Source organism: Schistocerca cancellata, chromosome 6 (genome assembly GCF_023864275.1).
Source record: "Schistocerca cancellata isolate TAMUIC-IGC-003103 chromosome 6, iqSchCanc2.1, whole genome shotgun sequence".
Classification (NCBI taxonomy): domain Eukaryota; kingdom Metazoa; phylum Arthropoda; class Insecta; order Orthoptera; family Acrididae; genus Schistocerca; species Schistocerca cancellata.
The window spans coordinates 205,418,445-205,442,006 of record NC_064631.1 but is presented as its reverse complement, the minus strand read 5'-3'; the positions used below and the strand labels follow the sequence as shown (position 1 = coordinate 205,442,006).

Genomic DNA, 23,562 nt, shown 5'->3' with positions numbered 1-23,562 from the left:
AGCCGTTCATCTTCCACAGAGTCGGTTTTGCAGATTCGGCACCGCGTTTTCACGTTACGGATATTTCCCTCACTGATGAGTGGATCTCTAATTCGAATTTGCTCTGGATTTAGCTACTTATGATAGTCACATAGTGTTGTTTAAGTGCTGGCAGGGTTAGCGAGTGCGACATTCAGTTCTGCAGCGACCCTTGCAGCCGTCGTGGTCTTAATGTTCCGTCACAACGTACTTCAACGACTGTCCCTGACGATGACTCGACCCACGCATTCGTCTTCGTTGTGACTTAATTGGATGATGTTTCAAGGCTTTGCCTGTATGCGGTATCAGTCTCCGACACAATGCGTCTTGAAACACCAAATACTTCGGCTGCCTTGGTCACGGAAGCACCCACAACGCGAGCACCAAGCATTTTCCATCATTCAAATTCACTTACTCCCGATATAATGGCCTCCCGTCTACTAGAACACCATTCTGACCATGCCCGACACTTGTAACGTAACAGCTTACAGGCTATGGTTGCATCTACATTTCAACCATTCGCTTCTTGTGGTGTTTCCATATTTTTGTCCAGCGCCTATGTCCTGTATCTCAATATGACATAATGTCAAACATTTATGAGAGCGTTGTTTTGTTCGGCTTGATGTATCATTTTCTCGAGACATATTACTGGTCTTTTTTTTTTGTCATCAGTCTACTGACTGGTTTGATGCGGCCCGCCACGAATTCCTTTCCTGTGCTAACCTCTTCATCTCAGAGTAGCACTTGCAACCTACGTCCTCAATTATTAGCTTGACGTATTCCAGTCTCTGTCTTCCTCTACAGTTTTTGCCCTCCACAACTCCCTCTAGTACCATGGAAGTCATTCCCTCATGTCTTAGCAGATGTCCTATCATCCTGTCCCTTCTCCTTATCAGTGTTTTCCACATATTCCTTTCCTCTCCGATTCTGCGTAGAACCTCCTCATTCCTTACCTTATCAGTCCACCTAATTTTCAACATTCGTCTATAGCACCACATCTCAAATGCTTCGACTCTCTTCTGTTCCGGTTTTCCCACAGTCCATGTTTCACTACCATACAATGCTGTACTCCAGACGTACATCGTCAGAAATTTCTTCCTCAAATTAAGGCCGATATTTGATATTAGTAGACTTCTCTTTGCCAGAAATGCCTTTTTTGCCATAGCGAGTCTGCTTTTGATGTCCTCCTTGCTCCGTCCGTCATTGGTTATTTTACTGCCTAGGTAGCAGAATTCCTTAACTTCATTAACTTCGTGACCATCAATCCTGATGTTAAGTTTCTCGCTGTTCTCATTTCTACTACTTCTCATTACCTTCGTCTTTCTCCGATTTACTCTCAAACCATACTGCGTACTCATTAGACTGTTCATTCCGTTCAGCAGATCATTTAATTCTTCTTCACTTTCACTCAGGATAGCAATGTCATCAGCGAATCGTATCATTGATATCCTTTCACCTTGTATTTTAATTCCACTCCTGAACCTTTCTTTTATTTCCATCATTGCTTCCTCGATGTACAGATTGAAGAGTAGGGGCGAAAGGCTACAGCCTTGTCTTACACCGTTCTTAATACGAGCACTTCGTTCTTGATCGTCCACTCTTATTATTCCCTCTTGGTTGTTGTACATATTGTATATGACCCGTCTCTCCCTATAGCTTACCCCTACTTTTATCAGAATCTCGAACAGCTTGCACCATTTTATATTGTCGAACGCTTTTTCCAGGTCGACAAATCCTATGAAAGTGTCTTGATTTTTCTTTCGCCTTGCTTCCATTATTAGCCGTAACGTCAGAATTGCCTCTCTCGTCCCTTTACTTTTCCTAAAGCCAAACTGATCGTCACCTAGCGCATTCTCTATTTTCTTTTCCATTCTTCTGTATATTATTCTTGTAAGACATATTATGGAAGTACTGCATTATGAACACATGTAAGAAAAATGAGGAATAAATTCACGATTTTAAGATTAGAGTCTTTTGATTAATAACAAAATTCTCCTACGTGCGGCAGATTCGCCCATTCTCCCCTATATCTGGCGTTCACTTGACGAGCAGCAGTACACTGAGGTGAAAAAAGTCATGGGATAGGTAATAATATCTTGTCGGACCTTCATTTTCCCGACATAGTGCAGCAGTTCGATCATGGCATGGATTCAACCAGTCGTTGTAACTTGCATGCAGAAATACTGAGCCATGATGTTCCTACAGGCGTCCGCAATTGCCAAAGTGCTGCTGCTGCAGGATGTTGAGCACGTCCTGATCTTTCGATCACGTCCGATAAATTATCAATGGGATTCATGTCGGTCTATGTGGTTGGTTAAATCATTCGCTGGAACTTCCTAGAATGTCCTTCAAACCAGTGACAAACAATAGTGGCCCGGTGACATCACATCATTGTTTGGGAACACTAACTAATGGCAGCAAACAGCCTCCAAGTAGGCGAACATAAGCATTTCCAGTCAGTGATTTGTTCAGTTGGATCAGAGGACCCAGCTAAGTGTGTGTACACGCAGCCCACACCGTTATGGAGGACCTGCGTCCGTGGCTGCGATGCACTCCAATCTACCATCAATTCTTACCAACTGAAATCTGAACTCATCCGACCAGGTCACGGTTTACCAGTAGTCTATGATCCAACTGATATGGTCACGAGCCCAGTGGAACCGCTACAGGTGATGTGCTTTTAACAAAGACAATCTGCGGCCATAGCCCATTAACACCATTTCGCCATACCGTCCTAACGGACTCGTTCATCGTACGGCGCACATTGATTTCTGCGGTTATTTCTCGCATTATTGCTTGTCTGTTACAACTATCAATTCTACGCTCTCGGTCCTTAAGGGGAGACGGTGGAAGAAATAGTGAAAAATTTACAAATTATTTTTATTTGCTTACTTGATACTAAATATAGTTGAGATTACTATCTCAAATTTGTTCCTTGAAATACGAACTACAAATGGCATAAAAAAATTAAAACCTTAAGCAGTGTAATGCGCCAAGCCCGCTTTTCAATGTACCAAATGGAGCAAAAATTTTGTTGCAGAATTTGACCTGGTAACCTAGAAAATATAACTTTAGAAGGCTGTAATTTTTTGTATACATAACAGCAGTGTTGTAAAGAAGGCTGTGGAGCTATTTTCTGGTTCAATCAGTGTGGTATAGAAGGCTGTGGAGTGTTGTAAACAAGTTTTGTGCTGTTCAGAGGAATTCGAGTGATGCTTGATTTATTGTGCCATTCTTTGTGCAACGTTGAATCTGTTGATCCCTTTTTACAATGCGTAGGCCTGGTAAAGTATTTTAAAAATATAATGAGTCCCATATTTCCAATATAAAGCGAAAAACTGACATTGAGGTTAGGGTTGGGCCTGCAGATGCAAACATTAGCTTGTCTCCATGTACATCTAAAATAAAATTTGGGACAGAGATTGTGTCAGAAGAAACAAATCATGACAGAAATACAGGTTTCAGTATTGTGGATCTGGAAATGGTGGCAGAAGCACTTAGAAAAGCTGCAAGTGCTCTGTTTGTGGAGGAAATGTGGGTTTGGTTGATGATGGAAAGAGAGACGGTTTGGTTAGCACATTGCACATTTTGTGTCAATACTGTGATGCTGACAGACCTTCACCTGCCTCGAGATGACTGGGTGTTTGTGTTGTCCTCATCATTTCATCATCATCCTGGAAAGTGGCGAAATTGGACTGAGCAAAGATTGGATAATTGTACGGGCGCTGATAACCACGCAGTTGAGCGCCCCCACAAACCAAACATCATCATCATCATCATCTGACAGACCATATAAGACATCAAGGGTCAGTAATAGAATCCATGAAGCCAATATGAGATTTGCTTATGGACTAAGGTGTATAGGGGTTGGAAGAGATGGTGCAAACCTTTTATGTGGTATTAAGAACATGTCTGGTCCTCCACTAAAATTTTCTGCAATGAATTCTGCTCTCCTCAATGCAGTTGCAGAAGTAAGTGAAGAGAGCATGAAAATGGCAGTCCTGGGGGCAATTCAAGATAATTGTGAAGCAACTAATACCAATGATATAGCAGTTTTCTGTGACAGTTCCTGGATGAAGAGGGGCCATTCTTCACTGAATGGAGTTTCAACAATCATTACTGTCGACACGGAAGAGTATTAGACTTAGAGATGATGCCTAAATATTGTTCTGCATGTTCCTTGCACAAAAAATATATTGACGCAGGTAAAGAAACAGAATGGCAAGAAGCTCATAAAGTTGTTTGTAGCAGAAATTATGCAGGCTCCAGTGGTGGGATGGAAGCTGCAGGTATGAAACTCATTTTCCTTAGATCTTTGCAAGAGTATGGAGTAAGATACTTACAGTATATAGGAGATGGAGACTTAGTGCTTTTAAGAATGTAGTTGAAAGTCAGCCCTATGGAAAAGATTGCACTATTGAGAAACTGGAGTGCTTAGGCCATATTCAAAAGAGGATGGGTGGACGACTCGGAAGACTTGTTGCAGACAATAAACGCAAGCTACTAGAGGATGGGAAGCCACTGGGAGGTAAAAACAGACTACCAAAGAAGAGAATTGACAGCCTACAAGTCTATTATGGTGCTGCAATTAGAAGTAACCTCACTACCTTGGATAGTGCGAGGGAAGCAGTACGGGCCATTTGGTTTCATTACTTGTCGACAGACACTACACCTCGACATGGCCTCTGTTATAATGAATGGTGCAACTTTTTGAAAAGTAAGGAAAGTGGGGAATGTTATACCCATAAAAATAACCTTCTTTATGAGGTTTCAATGACCATTAAACTTTTAGAGCACTGGCTTCACCAGAGCTGCTAGAAAAATGTCTGCATGGGAAAACACAGAAGCCAAATGAAAGTTTCAATGCTCTTATTTGGAAAAGATGTCCAAAGATTGTGTTTGTTTCCAACTTGGTAGTGAAGATTTCTGATTTGGAAGCTGCAGCAGTGTTTAATGATGGGAATGTGGCAAGACTTCACATCCTCAGCAGGTAGGGCTTTACACCTGGAGTCTTCACTGAGCAGATACTGCAGATCATCGATAAGTAAAGAATCGCTAAGGTGGAGATTTCAGTCCAGACCATACAAAAAATTGCTAGGCAATGGAGCAGAGAAGCTAAAAGAGCTATAGACGATGATGAGGAAGAAATGGAATATGAATATGGGCAGTTTTAGCTAAGGTATGATAGATTTTTTTTTAACATTTCATCCAAATTTTAAAATGATTTTTCTGCAACTTAAGGTTTTCTGCTTTCAGTAAAACATATATCAGAAACTACTGGACGTATTGAAATGAAATTTGGCACACCTATTCATTTACTTTGAAGCAATATTTAAGTGGAACAAAATTTTAATCGAGATATTATACACAGTTTTGTAGTTGATAATATATTGAAAAGTTTGCTTGTAAAAAATATTCGAATCCAAAATGTCACAGAAAATAATAGCATTAATTTACCAAAAAGTTACTGCACTTAATTGTACACTTATTAGTGTAGATTATTTTACCATTAAAAAAATTTGCCAAATTTGCCTCGAAATTATAAAAAGTGTACGTTAAAATAACAATGCCATAAAAGATTCAAAATTATCTCACTGCATTAGGTTGTTATTAAAAATTCGGATTTAAAAAAAATCATACTAGATCTCTATACATAGGTGTGAAAAATTTCAATGAGACTGAACAAAAAATGGCAAAGATATGGATTTACAAAAACATCAGTGCAAGACTGCCACCGTCTCCCCTTAAATGCAGGGCGTCAGCCTATGTGTTGTCCGTGGTGAGAGATAATGCCTGAAATTTGGTATTTTCGGCACATTCTTTGTGGATCTCGGGATATTGAATTCCATAATGATATCCGAACTGGAAGGTCGTGTGCGCCTAGCTCCGACTCTCATTCCACATTCAAAGTCTGTCAACTCCCGTTGTGCGGCATAAGGATGTCGGAAACGTTTTCACATCTATCACCAAAGTACAACTTGCTGTTCCGGCAATGCATTGCCCTTTCATACCCTGTGTAAGCGATACAACCGCAATCTGTATGTGCACACATCGCTATCTCACGAATTTCGTCATCCTACTGTATAGCTTGCGTCAGGTGTTCCTATCCTCCTCTCCATCGGAAAGCCTAAAGAGAAATGAAGCTGCCGATAAAGAAGGAGAAAACGCAGACTCACCCACGACCTGCAGGGAGACGGGTTCGCTGGTGGCGGTGCGCGCGGAGCCGCCGATGGTGTTGACGGCCTGGCAGACGTACTCGCCCTGCAGCTCGTACGTCACGTTGGCGATGTCGAGGTCGGCGGCGGTGCCGCGCAGCACCTCCGCCACGGCGGCCGGCGCGCCGGCTGCTGCTGGCCCGGTGGCCGGGCCGGCGGGCACGCGCTGCAGCCAGCGCAGCTGCGGGGGCGGGTTGCCCTCCGCGTCGCACGAGAAGCGCGCCGGCGAGAACAGCGCCGCCGTCACCAGCCGGTCCGGGCCCACCGACAGGATCTGCGGCGGGTCTGCAAACGGCGCCGCGCTCTCACAACAGCTCCACCACGTCAAGTGCGATCCAGTTTCACTCCTCATTGAACAGTTAATTTATTTTATTCCATTTGCATAATACACTACTGGCCATTGAATTTGCTACACCAAGAAGAAATGCAGATGATAAACGAGTATTCATTGGACAAATATATTGTACTAGAACTAACATGTGATTACATTTCCACGCAATTTGGGTGCATAGATCCTGAGACATCAGTACCCACAACAACCACCTCTGGCCGTAATAACGGCCTTAGTACACCTGGGCATTGAGTCAGAGCTTGGGTGGTGTGTACAGCTACAGCTGCCCATGCAGCTTCAATACCATAACGCAGTTCATCAAGAGCAGTGACTTGCGTATTGTGACGAGCCAGTTGCTCGGCCACCATTGACCGGACGTTTTCAATTGGTGAGAGATCTGGAGAATGTGCTGGCCAGGGCAGCAGTCGAACATTTTCTGTATCCAGAAAGATCCGTACAGGACCTGCAACATGCGATCGTGCATTATCCTGCTGAAATGTAGGGTTTCGCAGGGATCGAATGAAGGGTAGAGTTACGGGCCGTAGCACATGTCAAATGTAACGTCCACTGTTCAAAGTGCCGTCAATGCGAACAAGAGGCGACCGAGACGTGTAACCAATGGCAACCCATACCATCACGCCGGTTGATACGCCAGTATGACGATGACGAATACACGCTTCCAATGTGCGTTCACTGCGATGTCGCCAAACACGGATGTGGCCATCATGATGCTGTAAATAGAACCTGGATTCATCCGAAAAAATGACGTTTTGCCATTCGTGCACCCAGGTTCGTCGTTGAGTACACCATCGAAGGCGCTCCTGTCTGTGATGCAGCGTCAAGGGTAACGGCAGCCATGGTCTCTTAACTGACAGTCCATGCTGCTGCAAACGTCGTCTAACAGTTCGTGCAGATGATTGTTGTCTTGAAAACGTCCTATGTGTTGGCCCAGGGATCGAGACATGCCTGCACGATCCGGTACGGCCATGCGGATAAGATGCCTGTCATCTCGACTGCTAGTGATACGAGGCCGTTGGCATCCAGCACGGCGTTCCGTAATACCCATCTGAACCCACTGATTCCATATTCTGCTAACAGTCATTGGATCTTGACCAACGCGAGCAGCAATGTCGCGATACGATAAACAGCAAACGCAATAGGCTACAATCCGACCTTCATCGTGATGGTACGCATTTCTCCTCCTTACACGAGGCACCACAACAATGTTTCACTGGGCAACGCAAGTCAATTGCTGTTTGTGTATGAGAAATCGGTTGGAAACTTTCCTCATGTGAGCATGTTGCTGGTGTCGCCACTGGCGCCAACCTTGTGTGGATGCTCTGAAAAGCTAATCATTTGCATATCACAGCATCTTCTTCCTGTCGGCTAAATTTCCGGTCTGTAGCACGTCATCTTCGTGGTGTAGCAATTTTAACGGCCAGTAGTCTACGTTTCTGAGCATAGCCATCATGAGATAAACATTGAAGACAAGCCTGAAGATTAGCGCTGAAGTATAAACGGTATTGTCTGTGTGTCAAACATGAGGTGCATCACTTGTTTCAGACAAGGTGACAGAGTTTAAATTTATGATCCTCTATTTAGTACTGCCTTCAATTTATATGTAATGAAGGTTTTATAACGTGGTTGTAGTTTGCAGTAGTTACGTGGGTATTTACAGGTTTGTACACGACAGAGTGTCGCTTGTAGCTGCGCAAACTACTGTTGGGGGTGAAGACCATGACTACTTCAGTGACAAAGTAATGTAGTGCATCCCTGTTACCATCTCAAGTTCAATATTTACATTTAATCAACGTACTTTGAAATTATTTATTCGTGTCCTCTCAAATAGATTTTTAAGATTGTCATCTCATTATAACATAGAGAACTGACGCTATTTTCACTGAATTAGGCTCCCACTCTGTAAGAGCTGAGTTAACATACACGTCTATTTGTCCGAACTGAGAATTTTCGCAGTTTTTCATAAGACAATTAAGATAACTGCAGCGATTGCTAAATTACAAAGTACACTGCAGATCCCCTTCTATCTCTTTTTCCAATCTGAGCTTAGGTTCAATCCCAAATTTTCTTTCCTCTCGTTATCGACAGAAGAAGTAACTCAATTGCCGTTAAGATTTCGTACACAGGGTGAGTCACAGACTATTTCCACGTAGAATAACTCCGAAAGTATGATATTAGCTGACAAGTTTGTGGGACAAGTGTTGCGTGGGACAACGGGGTCCATAATATGACGTTGGTCTTTTGTTGCTAGATGGGGTCGCGTCAGATATATGGAGGCAACGATTTTTTTTTTATTTTAATGCGATGCTATAGTTCCATACTTATTTTCTGATAGCGGCTATCGAGACGAATCCAATGATGTGTTACAGTAAGGTCTTTGAATGTCAACGAAGATTGAAAAGGTGGCATGAACAGCCGTTTCCAGAAGAAGTTCGAAGTGATGACCACTGTTATCAATGCAGTGCTGCAATCTTCTTATCATGGATTGAGGCCGGTGTGGCCGTGCGGTTATAGGCGCAACAGTCTGGAACCGCGCGACCGCTACGGTCGCAGGTTCGAATCCTGCCTCGGGTATGGATGTGTGTGATGTCCTTAGGTTAGTTAGGTCTAAGTAGTTCTTATTTCTAGGGGACTGATGACAAAAAAAAATGGTTCAAATGGCTCTGAGCACTATGGGACTCAACTGCTGTGGTCATAAGTCCCCTAGAACTTAGAACTACTTAAACCTAACTAACCTAAGGACATCCACACACATCCATGCCCGAGGCAGGATTCGAACCTGCGACCGTAGCGGTCGTGCGGTTCCAGACTGTAGCGCCTTTAACCGCTCGGCCACTCCGGCCGGCGGGACTGATGACCTCAGAAGTTAAGTCCCATAGTGCTCAGAGACATTTGAACCATTTGAACCATGGATTGAGTGGTTTTCCTTATCACATCGGCAATTATCGAAGCACGTGGCCAGACAATTCTCTCTCGGACATCATGCAAATGGTAAATATTCGCCGAGTACGGCGTAACCATCTAACGTGCCATTAACATGTAAACACCATTGACAGTTTCGCAATACAAAACTAATAGGAACGGTAAGAGTAGTATTGTCGAATCAAGCGAATCTGAATGATGTATTCCTTCCGAGAACAAGCTGATATGCTTCCATTTCCGGAGTATGCCAACGAAATTCAGTGAGAGCTAGAGACTCATACGCTGAAAGATATCATCAACTTAATCACCCTACACGTCGAACATTTAAATATGTGTATGACAAATTGAGAACAACTGGATCTATAACGCTTCGGAAACATATTCGGCAAGGGAAAGTTACTAACAAGGGAACAGAAATTGGTATTCTTGCCACTGTGGTTCGAGATCCTTTTGTTAGTTCACGTCAAATCGCAAGGGAATCTGGCACGAGCCAGAGTAGTGTTGTTCGTGTTCTGCATCGCCGTAAATATCATCCTTAGCATATCAGTCTCCACGAAGAATTAACTGGTGCGAATTCTATGCGTCACATTGAATCCTGCGGATGGGCTCAACTTCAGATTCAAAGGGATGACTCATTCATTAATTTGATTTTATTTATTGACGAGGCTACATTCACGAACCGTGGGAATGTTAATATGCGTAACATGCATTACTGGGGAACTGAATATCCATGTTGGCTGCGGCAAGTTGCACACCAAAAACCGTCGTCGGTAAATGTGTGGTGTAGTATTCTGGAGGACAGAATTATAGGCCCTATTTCATCGAGGGAAATCTTCATGGTAGGAACTACACCACATTCCTGTAAGAAACATTAGGTCTATTATTGGAAGAAATACCTCTAGAAACAAGGAACAGAATGTGGTACCAACACGATGGGTGTCCGGCACATTTTTCGCTGATGGCTAGAAATGAGTTGCAGAGACAATTCCCAAATCGTTGGATTGGACGTGGAGGAGATGTGTCGTGGCCGGCTAGTTTGCCAGACTTGACGCCTCTGGATTTTTTACGGGTATTCGTGAAAGACATTGTTTATAAAGACGTACCAACTACACGTGAAGATATGCGAGAGAGAATTTTCAGAGCATGTGCTTCGATAAGTGCCGATATGATAAGGAATACCACTCAATCCATGATAAGAAGATTGCAGCACTGCATTGATACCAATGGTCATCACTTCGAACACCTTCTGTAAATGGACGTTCATGCCACCTGTGTGACCTTCGTTGAACTTCAAATACCTTACTGTTACACATTATTGGATTCGCCTCGATAGCCGCTATCAGAAAATAAGTACCAAGCTATAGTATCCCATTTAAAAAAGCAAAGCTGAACTTCATATCTCTGACGCGACACATCCAGCAACAAAAAACTAACGTCATATTATGGTCCCCGTTGTTATATGCAACTTTTGTTCCACAAACATTTCAGCTCTATCATACTTTAGGAGCTATAGTTGGTGGTAATAGTTAGTAACTCGCCCTGTATATTTCTAGAGCTATGCAACCAAAGGTAGAAAGTAACCATGTTACGCAGCTTTCGTTTCATGTTACATACTACTACTACCAGCCTTCTCTTTCAGATGCGCCACAAAAATCATTTAATCCGGCACAAATATTACCAGAATAACAGATATACTTCTCCAAACCTACAGTTACTTCATCTCCGGGCTCCAAGTTAACCAATGTAGACACCATCAACTTCATTAAAATTCTTTAAACGTAACTATGTATGCAGTTCCGTTACATCCATCACACCCAGACTATGAACAATACGAGGTTTATCCCCGTCTTTTTATGCGTCATAATGTTTTCGATGAAACAATATTATCCAGTCATTGAGCACAATCTCTTTTAGTATGCGTTAAACTATATAACGTTTATTCGTCGTATTATCGTCGTTAATCCGTCGGGTCCCATTTCAGCGTGTCGCCCAGAATCCAAAACGTAGCGTTCTAACGCACGCTGCTGCCCCTGCGGGTCGTTTTGCTCATCTACTAGCACTCCTGAAAGGGGTATGAGGAAGCCGGTGTTCTTAGTAGTTTCTATTCAGCCTTTTGTGATCGCAAAGTCTTTTTTCCTTTAATATTACAAGTTTTGGATTTATGAATCGTCCATCTTCAGAGCTATAGTCGATACACAATGATTGCTCTTTAAGTGCTAAGTAGGCTTTATTTAACACAGTTTTCTGTGTTCCACTTTAGATTCAGGAATATGTAGCTTTTTCCGTTACTCCTGACTGTGGTTGTGTACACTGCGTGAACATACGCTACTTCCTAAGTGTACTGTGAAGGCTGCGGCATACAGAACTGACATCGATATACTGTGAGTGGCCAGTGCACCTGTCCGCGGAGCATATGAACGATGTTAGATCTGATGGGTGATTATTCACGACCATACATGGGTGGTTTGATGGACAAGAGCATGTGATGTACATATGGTCAACTCACTAGAAGGACTAAATCCCTAATGACATGGGTGGGTGACAAGAAATGCAGCCCAAAAACTATCTCGAATCTCTGCTGGTCGTCAGAGGGCGCTTTTCCTGGAAACCGAGGTGTCACCGCATATGGCGCCCTCATTCTCAATGTGTGGAGACATCACACTGCGAGATCATTTCTTTCTGTACTGACATTTCATCAAAAACGGCGTCACGAAGGCTAATGAACAACGTTGTACCTGCTTCACTATGTATCATTCCATGATATAATTAAGAGTTATTTGCAGCACTTTAAGGCGGGATTCACTATTATTTCATTCTTCACCTCCTGTTGTAGCCAATGACCCTTATCCTTTAATAGTGTGAAAAGGAAACTGTCTGCCTATTCCATATCCAAAACCGTTACGTAGTGTACTATAATCATCCAGTCCCCTAAACTATGAATACTAAGAAATCCCCATCTAGTAACCATTCAAAGTAGATCCACAATACCCTTAAAGCAGTAAATGGGCAAAGTTGAGGAATATATCTCATGAGCATCATCAGGCAAATGTGGCATCAACCTTCCTCCATATCCTTGAACAACACGTTCTCCGCCTTGGTTTAGATACTCGACTGCCTGCTGCCGTCCGTATGTTATGTCTGACCAACGGAAATACATCGCCGGTCTGCTGTAAATTTCGAGTTCCAACATCACAGTGTATCTGTCCATTATCACAAAACAGCTCTGGCTTGGTATTGGGCCTGTATCAGCATATATCACGGCCTTTCATTTCCACACTTCCACGTCCTTCTGTAAACCAGCGTCAGGGTAAGCCATGAGACTTACCCATCCAACTTGCCCATATGTGGCCTTGCAAAAGAAGATTACAATCAACGCTCTTCTTCTGTAACTTATATTGTAAACCTTGTCAATTAATATATCACAACAAAGACTTCCTTTTCGTAAACATTCTTTCCACACCTTCCCCTCAGAAATTTCGTAACTATACGAGAAACTCATCTATCACAGTTCTTACAGAGCAGAACTGTTCACATCACCATCAACGCTTTTTGTATATTACTTATTTAATAAGCACCCGTTGAAATTTATTTATATATTATTTTAATTTTATTTGATCCTGCCTGCCCACCCCGTACAGGAAAGGATTCAAATGTTCAAACGTGTGTGAAATCTTATGGGGCTTAACTGCTAAGATCATCAGTCCCTAAGCTTACACAATACTTAACCTAAATTATCCTAAGGACAAACACACACACCCATGCCCGAGGGAGGACTGGAACCTCCGCCGGGACCAGCCGCACAGTCCATGACTGCAGCGCCCTAGACCGCTCGGCTAATCTCTCGCGGCAGGAAGGGATTATTTAAATAGTTGGACGCTCTGTAGAACTTTTCAACGATTATTACTAACGAAATGGTGTGAAACGAGGCTTTTCACAGGATATATGTGCATGATACCGGTAAATGAAATGCACATGACGTCATTTTAAAAATTCCTACATGACTCACTGGCTTGAAATCACGGCAACATTATGTTTTCTTTCTTTCTAAATGACGAATTATGGCTCTGAGCACTATGAGACTTAACTTCTGAGGTCATCAGTCTCCTAGAACTTAGAAATACTTTAACCTAACTACCCTAAGGGCATCACACACATCCATGCCCGAGGCGGGATCAGAACCTGCGACCGTAGCGGTCGCGCGTTTCCAGACTGTAGCGCCTAGAACCGCTCGGCCACCCCGGCCCGCTTACAAATTATCCCAGAACATTTTATCTGTCATTATGCAGTGTAAATAAGCAATATATGTTAGAAGTTTAAGTGGTTTGCTACGAAAGTATTTGTACGTAATTGAGGAGCTCAGTATCATGTTACTTCGAATAACAGTTTTCATCAATACGTACAGACTAAAATTTGGAGCATTCTCCCCTTCTAACTGACTCCTGTTCATGTGTTTCTTCAATCGATGGCATGACTGTACTTACCGCACAGAACTGAAAACAGCTTGTTTCCTCAAAATTAAGACAAAATTCATTTTCTGAAAACTGATTAATAATTCAACAATGTAGGCTTTCACGGCCGGTGTTGTCTTCAGTTAAAACTTCCGGGCTGAGAGGCCGTGGTCGATGTATAAAATTTCTACCTGACGTTTCGTCTGCAGCTGCGGCAGACATCTTCTGAGGTCGCCCGGCTACTGCCGGATAACATTAACAGTTTCTTTTTCTTGTTTTCTGTTTTTTCTTTTCTTTCCCTCTTGTCAAGTTTATTAGAACACTAGCATAGTCTGTAAACACCATGTCTCCTGCATGTTGCATGTTAGGTGGAAGGGCATTCACCTATAGTATAATGAATAGGAGTGGACCAAAAATTGAAGCTTATGGAGCTTCCTTCATGATTTCTGCCCACACATTAAAACATGATTTCCATAACTTGTGCTTTCTGTTTATAATGACTGAGGTAATGACAGTGATTGAATGCAACATAAACAGCTAAATGGCTGTTTTGAAAGTTGATTTACTGATGTTTAAGGCTGTTTCGAGCCAACATTAAGTGCGCACTAAGCCAGCAGGCAGTAGGTCAGAGAAGGCGCGGACCAGCGGTACTCACACTTGACGTCGATGTCCACGGCGAGGCGGCGGCTGGTGCCGACTGAGTTCTGCGCGGAGCAGGTGTAGGTGCCGGAGTTGCGGCGCACGGCAGGCGCCAGCCGCAGCCGCGAGTCCACGCTGGCCACTTCGCCCGCGAGCCGCCACACCACGCGAGCCGCCGGGTTGGCGTCCGCCTCGCAGCGCAGCTCCACGTGCGACACGCCCTCCTCCACGTCGCCGGTCGGGACGCCGCTCAGCCGCACCTCTGGCGCGTCTGTGGGCACAGCGCGGCTAAATAAGTAAAATGCTGCACTCAGGCAGGGAAACGGAAGCCACCGCTTCCACACCGGCCGTTCGAGCTTCGTGGCGGATATCGGGCAATTATGCTCGAATCCGTCACGAAGAAGGACCTCCACACCACCAACTAGAACCCAATATTCACGCCGCGCGACTGGGGCTTCATCTTGGAGGATGCGGTCGCGAGGCTGAAGAAGGAAGTTCGAGATGGAGAGAGGAAGCTCTCACCCGAGCTAGAGTCCGCACTGAACAACATAGCGCGAGATGGGAAGAACAACTAGTACCGCAGGAACATCCAACGTCACCGCCAGCATGCCTGCTTGCTGGCAACCAGGATTCACGACCAAGCATCACGCAAGGACCATCCAGAACGAAAGGCAACACCATTCCAACCCATGAGGATCTTGGAGGAACAGCTATACCAAGTTTAGACTCCATACCTCGGGCCAAGGATCAGGTCCGTATGATTAGCGTCAGCGTCAGGCAGGTGGCACCCTACTGATTTTTACAAGGGTCATTCCCACACAGCATTGAAGTGAGGTAGTTGGTAAGTGACGTTTAAGGCCCGTGACACGTACGAGAAGCTTTCAGTAAGCAATATAAAACTATTTTCTGTAAGAAGGCTGGTTTTATTCAGGATTCCAATACACCATATTATTCCCCATTCTTTTGGCTGAAAACCCTATTTTTCAGTATAATGTTCATTCAATGCAGCGGCGTTACGAAGCCTTTCTGGGAGGGCCGGCATGCCCGCTTGGTTCCTTTCTACTGGTCGACGCCGGAGTCAATGTTTTGCTGGACCCTTATACTCCCGATAATCCATTTAATGCCTCTCACAGGATACATTCTTCACTGAGAAAACAAGTGCAGTTCGGAAGATGCGAGACCCGGGCTGTAAGGTGAACGAGGACGAGCGGTCCAATGAAGTTTTCTGAGTTCCTCTCAGGTACGCAGAGATGTGTGAAGCCTTGGGTTTTCATGGAGAAGGGAAATCTCGTTGTCATTTTTGTGGCGACGAACACGCTGAAGTCATTTCTTCACTTTCAAAAGTGGTTCAAATGGCTCTGAGCACTATGGGACTTAACTTCTAAGGTCATCAGTCCCCTAGACCTTAGAACTACTTAAACCTAACCAACCTAAGAACATCACACACATCCACGCCCGAGGCAGGATTCGAGCCTGCGACCGTAACGGTCGCGCGGTTCCAGACTGTAGCGCCTAGAACCGCTCGACCACCTCGGCCGGCTTCACTTTCCTGAGGGTAGCGCAACACAACTCAGTGTTGTTCGTTGCACCATGATGGAGGACGTAAAAGAGAATAATCGCTTAAGAGTACCGAAGATCGTTGCCGTGACTTGACTAGCTGGGATGCGGCTTTAAACTCTTTCTTCGTAGGAAAGATGGTGTGGTGCCACTACATAGTTGTCGTTTTGTTTCAGGTTCCAAGTGATGAACCGATGTTTCACTGCCTGTGACGATGTTCGAAATATAATTGTCACGATCAGCTTCGTAAAGGACAAGCAATTCCTAACTGATGGTTCTTCGTTGCTCTTTATAGTCTACTGTTAGGCGGCGAGGAATTCGGCGGTCACACACCTTTGAGTACCCAACTGGTGGACGAGTGTGTCAAACAGAGATATCCAGTTGTGCATCGAGAGGTTTGGTTGTGATCCGTCGCAGGAGAGTGTCCGCTCCTTCCAACATTGCAGGAATCACAGCTGCATGCGACCGGCCGGCACGCGGGAGACCGGAAAGATATGCCCGACATTACCGAGGTGATGACAGACGCCTCACCCAACGGCTCACCGCGCTTTCAGTTCGCTGCCAGGTACACGTATGCATTCTGCGAGAGCCTATGAATATCTCCGATGCTCTGGTTTTCTGCCAAAAGAAGCCCAACGACAGCTCTCTGCGTGAAACGCAACTACGCTACAGGCGCCGTTTTAAAGTATAGTGGAACTTCTTGAAACTACTGGAGCTGAAGCGGGATTATTCCACTATGTCCCATAACAAATTCCGCATTTTTCGAAACGAGATTAGCCGAGAACGAAAAGTGTGTTGCTGTGCTTATTGATCCGCGGGAGATTAGCCGAGCGGTCTAGAGCGCTGCAGTCATGGACTGTGCGGCTGATCCCGGCGGAGGTTCGAGTCCTCTCTCGGGCGTGGGTGTGTGTGTTTGTCCTTAGGATAATTTAGGTTAAGTAGTGTGTAAGCTTAGAGACTGATGACATTAGCAGTTAAGTCCCATAAGATTTCACACATACATTTTACTTATTGAAGGCCCTCGTACACCGCAGGGATGATGCTGTTGTATATCGCTAAACTTGGCGCTATAAAGTTGTATCGAGTGGCTGGAAGACCTGCAGGGGCTAGACGTTTGATGCAGAGCTTGGATGCTGACTGTCAACATAAATCAAGGTAACGCATTGAGCATAAACAGGCAGAAAGCAAGTTATTTCAGGATTACAATACTGCAATACAGTCAGTGGAAGCAGTCACATCTACTAAACGTATAGGAGTAAGTGTACGGAAAGATTTAATGTGGAAGGCTACATAAATCACCTGTTGATTGGTTGACTTGGCGGAGGGGCCCAGCTAGCTAGGTCATCGGCCCCATCGGATTAGGGAAGGATGAAGAAGGAAGTCGGGCGTGTCCTTTCAAAGGAACCATATCGGCACTTGCCAGAAGCGAGTTAGGGGAATCACGGGAAACCTAAATCAAGATGGCCGGACGCGGATTTGAACCGTCGTCCTCCCGAACAGTAGTCCAGTGTGCTAACCACTGCACCACTTCACCCGGTAAATCACAGGTAAGGCACATACATTGCACACTGGACAAATTCTCAGGAAATGTAATCCATTCACAATGATTGTAGCCTACAAAACCCTCGTTCCATCAATACTTCAAATTGTCGCCGGCCGGTGTGGCTGAGCGGTTATAGGCGCTTCAGTATGGAACCGCGCGACCGCTACGGTCGCAGGTTCGAATCCTGCCTCGGGCATGGATGTGTGTGATGTCCTTAGGTTAGTTAGGTTTAAGTAGTTCTAAGTTCTATGGGACTGATGACCTTAGATGTTAAGTCCCATAGTGCTCAGAGCCATTTAAACCATTTTTCAAATTGTCGTCAGTTTTGTATCCATAATAGCTAGGAGTGATACACAAATGTTGCGTTACAGGTTCAGTTACAAAACTGAAAGCACCCGTGTCGGCAGATATTTATCCTAGATGTGACAAGACCCAAAATTTTCAATTTCTGATATGAATGACTTGGACAGTTACGAGAAGTTGAAAGGTATACATAGTAGTAAAACATCCATAGTAGTAAAATGTAATTATCATGTGAAACACGAGTTTTTTTGAATGTTTGACACTAAGATCATCTTCGCATGCCTGAATAGCTGAGTGACATTTTCTTAGACCACGAGAGGCTGTGACTTTGAGCAGAGCTCGGCCAAATAAGGCAAGAAGTCGCAATTGTGAGCAGTTGCGGCCGGAGAGCGAGAGAGTGTTGTTTCATGGCGAAGTGACGAGCCTGGATGGCCAAGGTGCCACACCAAGAATGAATACGTCATTTGAGCTTATGTAAATAAGGATTAAGGACCAAAGATGATTTTTTAAATGATTGTATAGCGGGACAGAAACTATGGAAAAACGTAACCTGCATTAATTTTTTATTTGCTGAAAATACTCCTTCAGTAATTAATTTAAAGATTTAACTGAACTTAACAATATTTATGTGTAACTACACAAGAAGTATCATTCATACGTTCAGTATTTTAATTAGTTTCGCTCCACCACTCTTAGTTAAAAATATATCACTGGGAAAGTGAAGAGTAAATTGTAAAATAAAGTCTTCACTGTGTTTAATGATCTCTACGGGACTAATATCAACGGTAGGCTACCAGCCTTGTGTTCAGTATTTCAGTTTTTTCCCTCCCCCCAATGATAAAGTACTTCACGGAAAGGGCAAAGAGTGAAAAATAGCTCTTTGAAGATCGTGTGCAAAAGAAATTTTTATGATGTATGACAGTGCGAAGGAAAAATCATACTTTATGTTAGAAAGAGTCATTTCTGTCTCATTCAAGGAAATCAACATAATTTCAAAATATTTTCCTTATCATTTACAAATATTTCATGAAGCTGATCCCTATAGGTAGATGGAAAGTAAGTTGATAAAACCTGAACTGTCACACCTCCCAATATTGTGTGGACAGTCAACCCTATTTTTAAAAAATAGGAACAAGGAAAAAAGTCTGATACAAAGAAAAGAAGGCAAAGAGTTGCACGGTGATTTCTTTCAGCATATCATTTTGCAGCACGCAGACGGAGCAGGCAAAAATGTGTTGTAGGGCTTGAATGAACATTTTGAGAAAGAATTAAGATCAGTTTTCATTTACAGCATTTCATTTAAATTCAGCAGATGCCTTTCCTAACAGGGTACAGTTTTCCTTGCTTAACAGTTAACCATTGTGTGTAGTTGTTTCATAATACAGTCATTCTGTGTTTTCTTGCGAACTATTCTTTATTTTCAATCTAATTTACAGAGAGCCGGATGCGTTGAAGATTGATTGATATCGCACTCGCGAAAAGAAATTTTTACAGGTAAATTCGTGTTTAAAAGTGGGTTAGCGGAGGCGATCCTAGATCGAAATCTGTAACGGACGTTTAGAATATTGCGTTCTGTTTGTACACACTGGTTGCCAGCTACCACCTAAAATCCTATTTAACGCATACAAAATTTCATACCGCATGTGACATAATGCTATAGTTGCCTAAATGAGATATTTAGTGGAATCATAGGAAATCATTTCTAGAAGTTCAAGAGAATGCCATAATATAATATTCCAGGCAGCAATGCTAAAATATTCCAGGCAGATACAAGTGTCACTTCTTACACGGTCTACCCTAGCTCTCTTTTGCCTCCAGGTCCTTATGCCAGAAAGCCCCACGGAGATGCTCTGCCAACAACACCGGAGAACGCTATAAGAAAGGCTTTATGTAACAAGGTGTAGTTTGCTGATAAAATACCGGAGAGAATGCTTTCGAAGAAAAGTGAACAAATGTATTGCTTCTTCTTACGTGTGTCTCGCGAAACGAACATGAATGTAGCATTAGAGAGATTCGAGTTCACGTGGAGATTACTAACAATCGTTCTTCCAGTGAATCATTCAATTCTAACAAGAAAGTGGGTAACTGACAGAGGTATGAGTAGTACCTCCGAAAAATACTATCAAGTTGGCTTGCGGCGTATGGATGTGGATGTATGCAAAGATCACTATGCTTCGTTTTCCACAGGTATGAAAATGCGGTTTTAAGTCCATCACCGGCGAAATTCGCGTAAAAACATTAAGCACTGCGAAGCTCTCTGTAATGCCTTCAAGTATGTCAAACAATCTTTCCATTATTTCAGTTGGGACTGAAGGTATGTTCGTTTTTTAAAAACATGAATTATTCCTGTCTGGGAAACAGTTTAAAACCTATCAGATCATATCTTTATAACTCGTGGACTCAATGAAAGACGGTTCCCTAATTGAATAGTAAACTACCTCTCGGTAACGGATATATGCCACGTTTTGTTTCTCACTGAATTCGTTTTTTACGAGTTACGAATAATGACCTTATTTTGAAGATTTGTCAATACGAAACTAGTAACAAATAAGACGGTTTGTACGTTTGATTTTCTCAAAAATCTTACAAATTCTGATGCGTATGGTATAGAATATAATATATCTAAGGAAAAAAATCTGTTCTTAATTATAATTACGTCCGGAGCTATGATGGTAATTGAGGATTAGCAGGCACAGCCTTTGGGGCAGTCGAACCAGCAAACGCTGTTGTAATTGAGGATAACCTTCCAATGGCGTCTTGTTGAGAGGGGGGGGGGGTAGAAGGGAGAGAGATAAATCAGCTGCCATGTAACTTAAACTGGACTAACATGTCTCCCGTTTCTGACCGAAATTAGGACTGACATGAATCGTATCATGTCACGTAAAAATTCCGATGCGCAAACACAATAGCCCAGGGACAAGTAGGATATGATATTTATCAAATAGTTTGCGAAATTTTCGCATCAGATGCGATGTGAGTGTAATAAGAATAACATGGGTAGTTTTTCTAGGAAGCACATAAGCAGCCTTTTACTCCAGGTATCAATACTGTGTTTTAGATATTTATTACAAATACCGGTGTTTGCGTATTTAAGGAAACATTAAAGCAGTTACGTTGAATCCATCGGAAGGCAACATGCTGAAACGACTTTTGCCACGTCCAGAAGAAGATGCACAGAAACTGAAATTAGCAATACATTTCAGAGCTGTTTGTACAGCAGATGCTGGTGTTTATAAATTTGTTATTCTGCAAAGGGACAGAAAACAAAATAACACAGTCACAGGTGTCAAGATGTCAGCTACATACTGACACTTTTCCAAGCAGTCGCCGACATTCGTTATGCACTCCTGCCCATGATGTACGAGAGACAGCAGGCCGCACTCGTATAACTTTGAACCACTGAGACCGGTCGCTCTCTTAACGCTTTGCCAACAGCATCTGAGCCTGAAAATATTGATCGCGATCATTTATAGACCCAAGGAGATGGAAGCCTTAAGATGACATAGCTGAACTGTATTCAGGCTGTGGTAGAACATGCCACACAAATTTAGCAATGACTTCCATGTTCGCGAAACTGTTGTGGAGCTTGACGATATCGTATCGTCTTTTCTCTGACCGAAATGGAAGATAGGACTTTCCTCTTAGTCATTGTTGTTTTGTGACATTGTGGAAATGGCGGTAGGTTTAGGCTCTGTGACGTCCAAAAGGATCACAGGCATCCTATCCCAAAAGACTTCTGATACCACTTCGCCTGCAGATGGCTCTGTCTTGAAATTCGTTTTTACTGTACATTCCGTATTTTCGTTGATACATTTGCAGAAAGGTTTTATGTCATTAATTGATATCGGCCACCACTGAGCAACATCACACAACGATTGCAAACAGCACTTGGTTATCACTAAATAATGCGCTGTCAAACATGGTTAGAGTTAGAAAAGGAAATAGTTTATGATCATCTGATGCTGCATTACATCATTAAGATGTTGGTTAATGGTAGATGATGTCGGTTAACGAATGATGTCGGTTAACGACATAGAATCCGTGCTTGTGTTAAAGAAAATGTTAAGAGTACGTTAAAAGTGAATTACTACTGCCATAACAAATTGTCATTACACTAACTTCCTATTAGATTCCAGCTCGTATTGCTGAAACCAGGTCTCATCTCCGGTGATAGCGACGTCTAAGACATTACAGCTGACATTCAGCTGTGCATGCAATTGCTTGGTCGTAGTTTTCCGATCAACAGGGATGAGTTCGGGACACCGTTCATTATCATGAAAGACTGGGTTGTCACTTACCCAGCACGTCCGTTTCACCACCACTGAAACACTGTACCAACCACTTCACATCGTTCACATCTATTGCAACGTTTCCATATACAATTAGCTAGTGTCTAAGGAATGCAGCTTGTTAATCAGTGAATAGTTAAGTAGTGTATCTCAAACATGTGTGTTTTACATTCAACAATATTCGCAGGACTTTGGAACAAAGAAAACATCTCCGTAAAGATTGAAAAGTTAGAACTACACGGAAATTATGTGGCGCGAGAGCTCAAAGGTGGTGGAAAAACGGACACATTAATGACGGAATGATCCTCATAAACCCTGTTAGGTGAAAGTATTAAATATTTAATAATTAAATGGCAGTAATAATAATAATGCGTGTAGCTCGGCCGCCCCACCTGCTGGAAACACGGCCGCGTGTTGAAAGTGTTTTCAGTTCACGCCACTTTGGCGACTTTCGTACCGATGAGGAAGAAACGATGATAAGGACAACACAACTCGCAGCTCCCTGTGTGTGTGTGTGTGTGTGTGTGTGTGTGTGTGTGTGTGTGTGTGTGTGTGCGTACGTGTGTGCGCACGTGCTAGTGCGTGTGTGGTTCATATACATACCGTTTTCCTAAAATTTCTTCACAGGAATATGTACGAAATTCCTTTACTACGGTGTGAGGTGGAGAATACTTCACACACAACTACAGTCGCGTCCCTTCTCCGTCCCAATCATTACGAAAATGGCTCTGAGCAGTATGGGACTTAACATCTGAGGTCATCAGTCCCCTAGAACTTAGAACTACCTAAACCTAACTAACCTAAGGACATCACACACATCAATGCCAGAGGCAGGATTCGAACCTGGGACCACAGCGGTCTCGCAGCTCCAGACTGAAGCGCCTAGAACCACTCGGCCACTGCGGCCGGTTCCAATCATTACGATTCAACAATTGTCGGTAACCCTCAGTAGAAGAATGATATTTTCTGATTTTACCATCGTAGTTCTTTCGCAACACACAAGTATGCAATAAGAATAAACTTAACTTTACTCGCAGAAATATTCGTCCATCAGCTTCAAATTGTCTAGCCCATTTTCGGCACATCTGATCATGAGAAGAACTGTAGTAAGGAAAGATTTTAAAGGGCCGTCGACGAAAATGTCGTTATAGACTCGGAACAGGCTCAAGGCAGCACAGATTTAACTGGGACTAGATCATACATTTTTCAGTAGAAACCATCTCAGTACTATGATGCACATCTTATGGATGACTAATATTATTTTTTATTTTGATAACCA

General features: G+C 43.2%; 1 protein-coding gene across 1 annotated transcript in view; it reads right to left on the bottom strand.

Moving 5' to 3' along the window:
- LOC126088250 (irregular chiasm C-roughest protein) overlaps positions 1–23,562 on the bottom strand; it is a 379,377-nt gene that overhangs the window by 38,829 nt on the left and 316,986 nt on the right. The window contains exons 7-8 of the mRNA XM_049906380.1: positions 14,608–14,862; positions 6,195–6,518 (exon numbers count right to left, since the gene is read on the bottom strand). Of these exons, the coding sequence (XP_049762337.1) occupies positions 6,195–6,518; positions 14,608–14,862 (579 nt within the window). The remainder of the gene's footprint in view (positions 1–6,194; positions 6,519–14,607; positions 14,863–23,562) is intronic.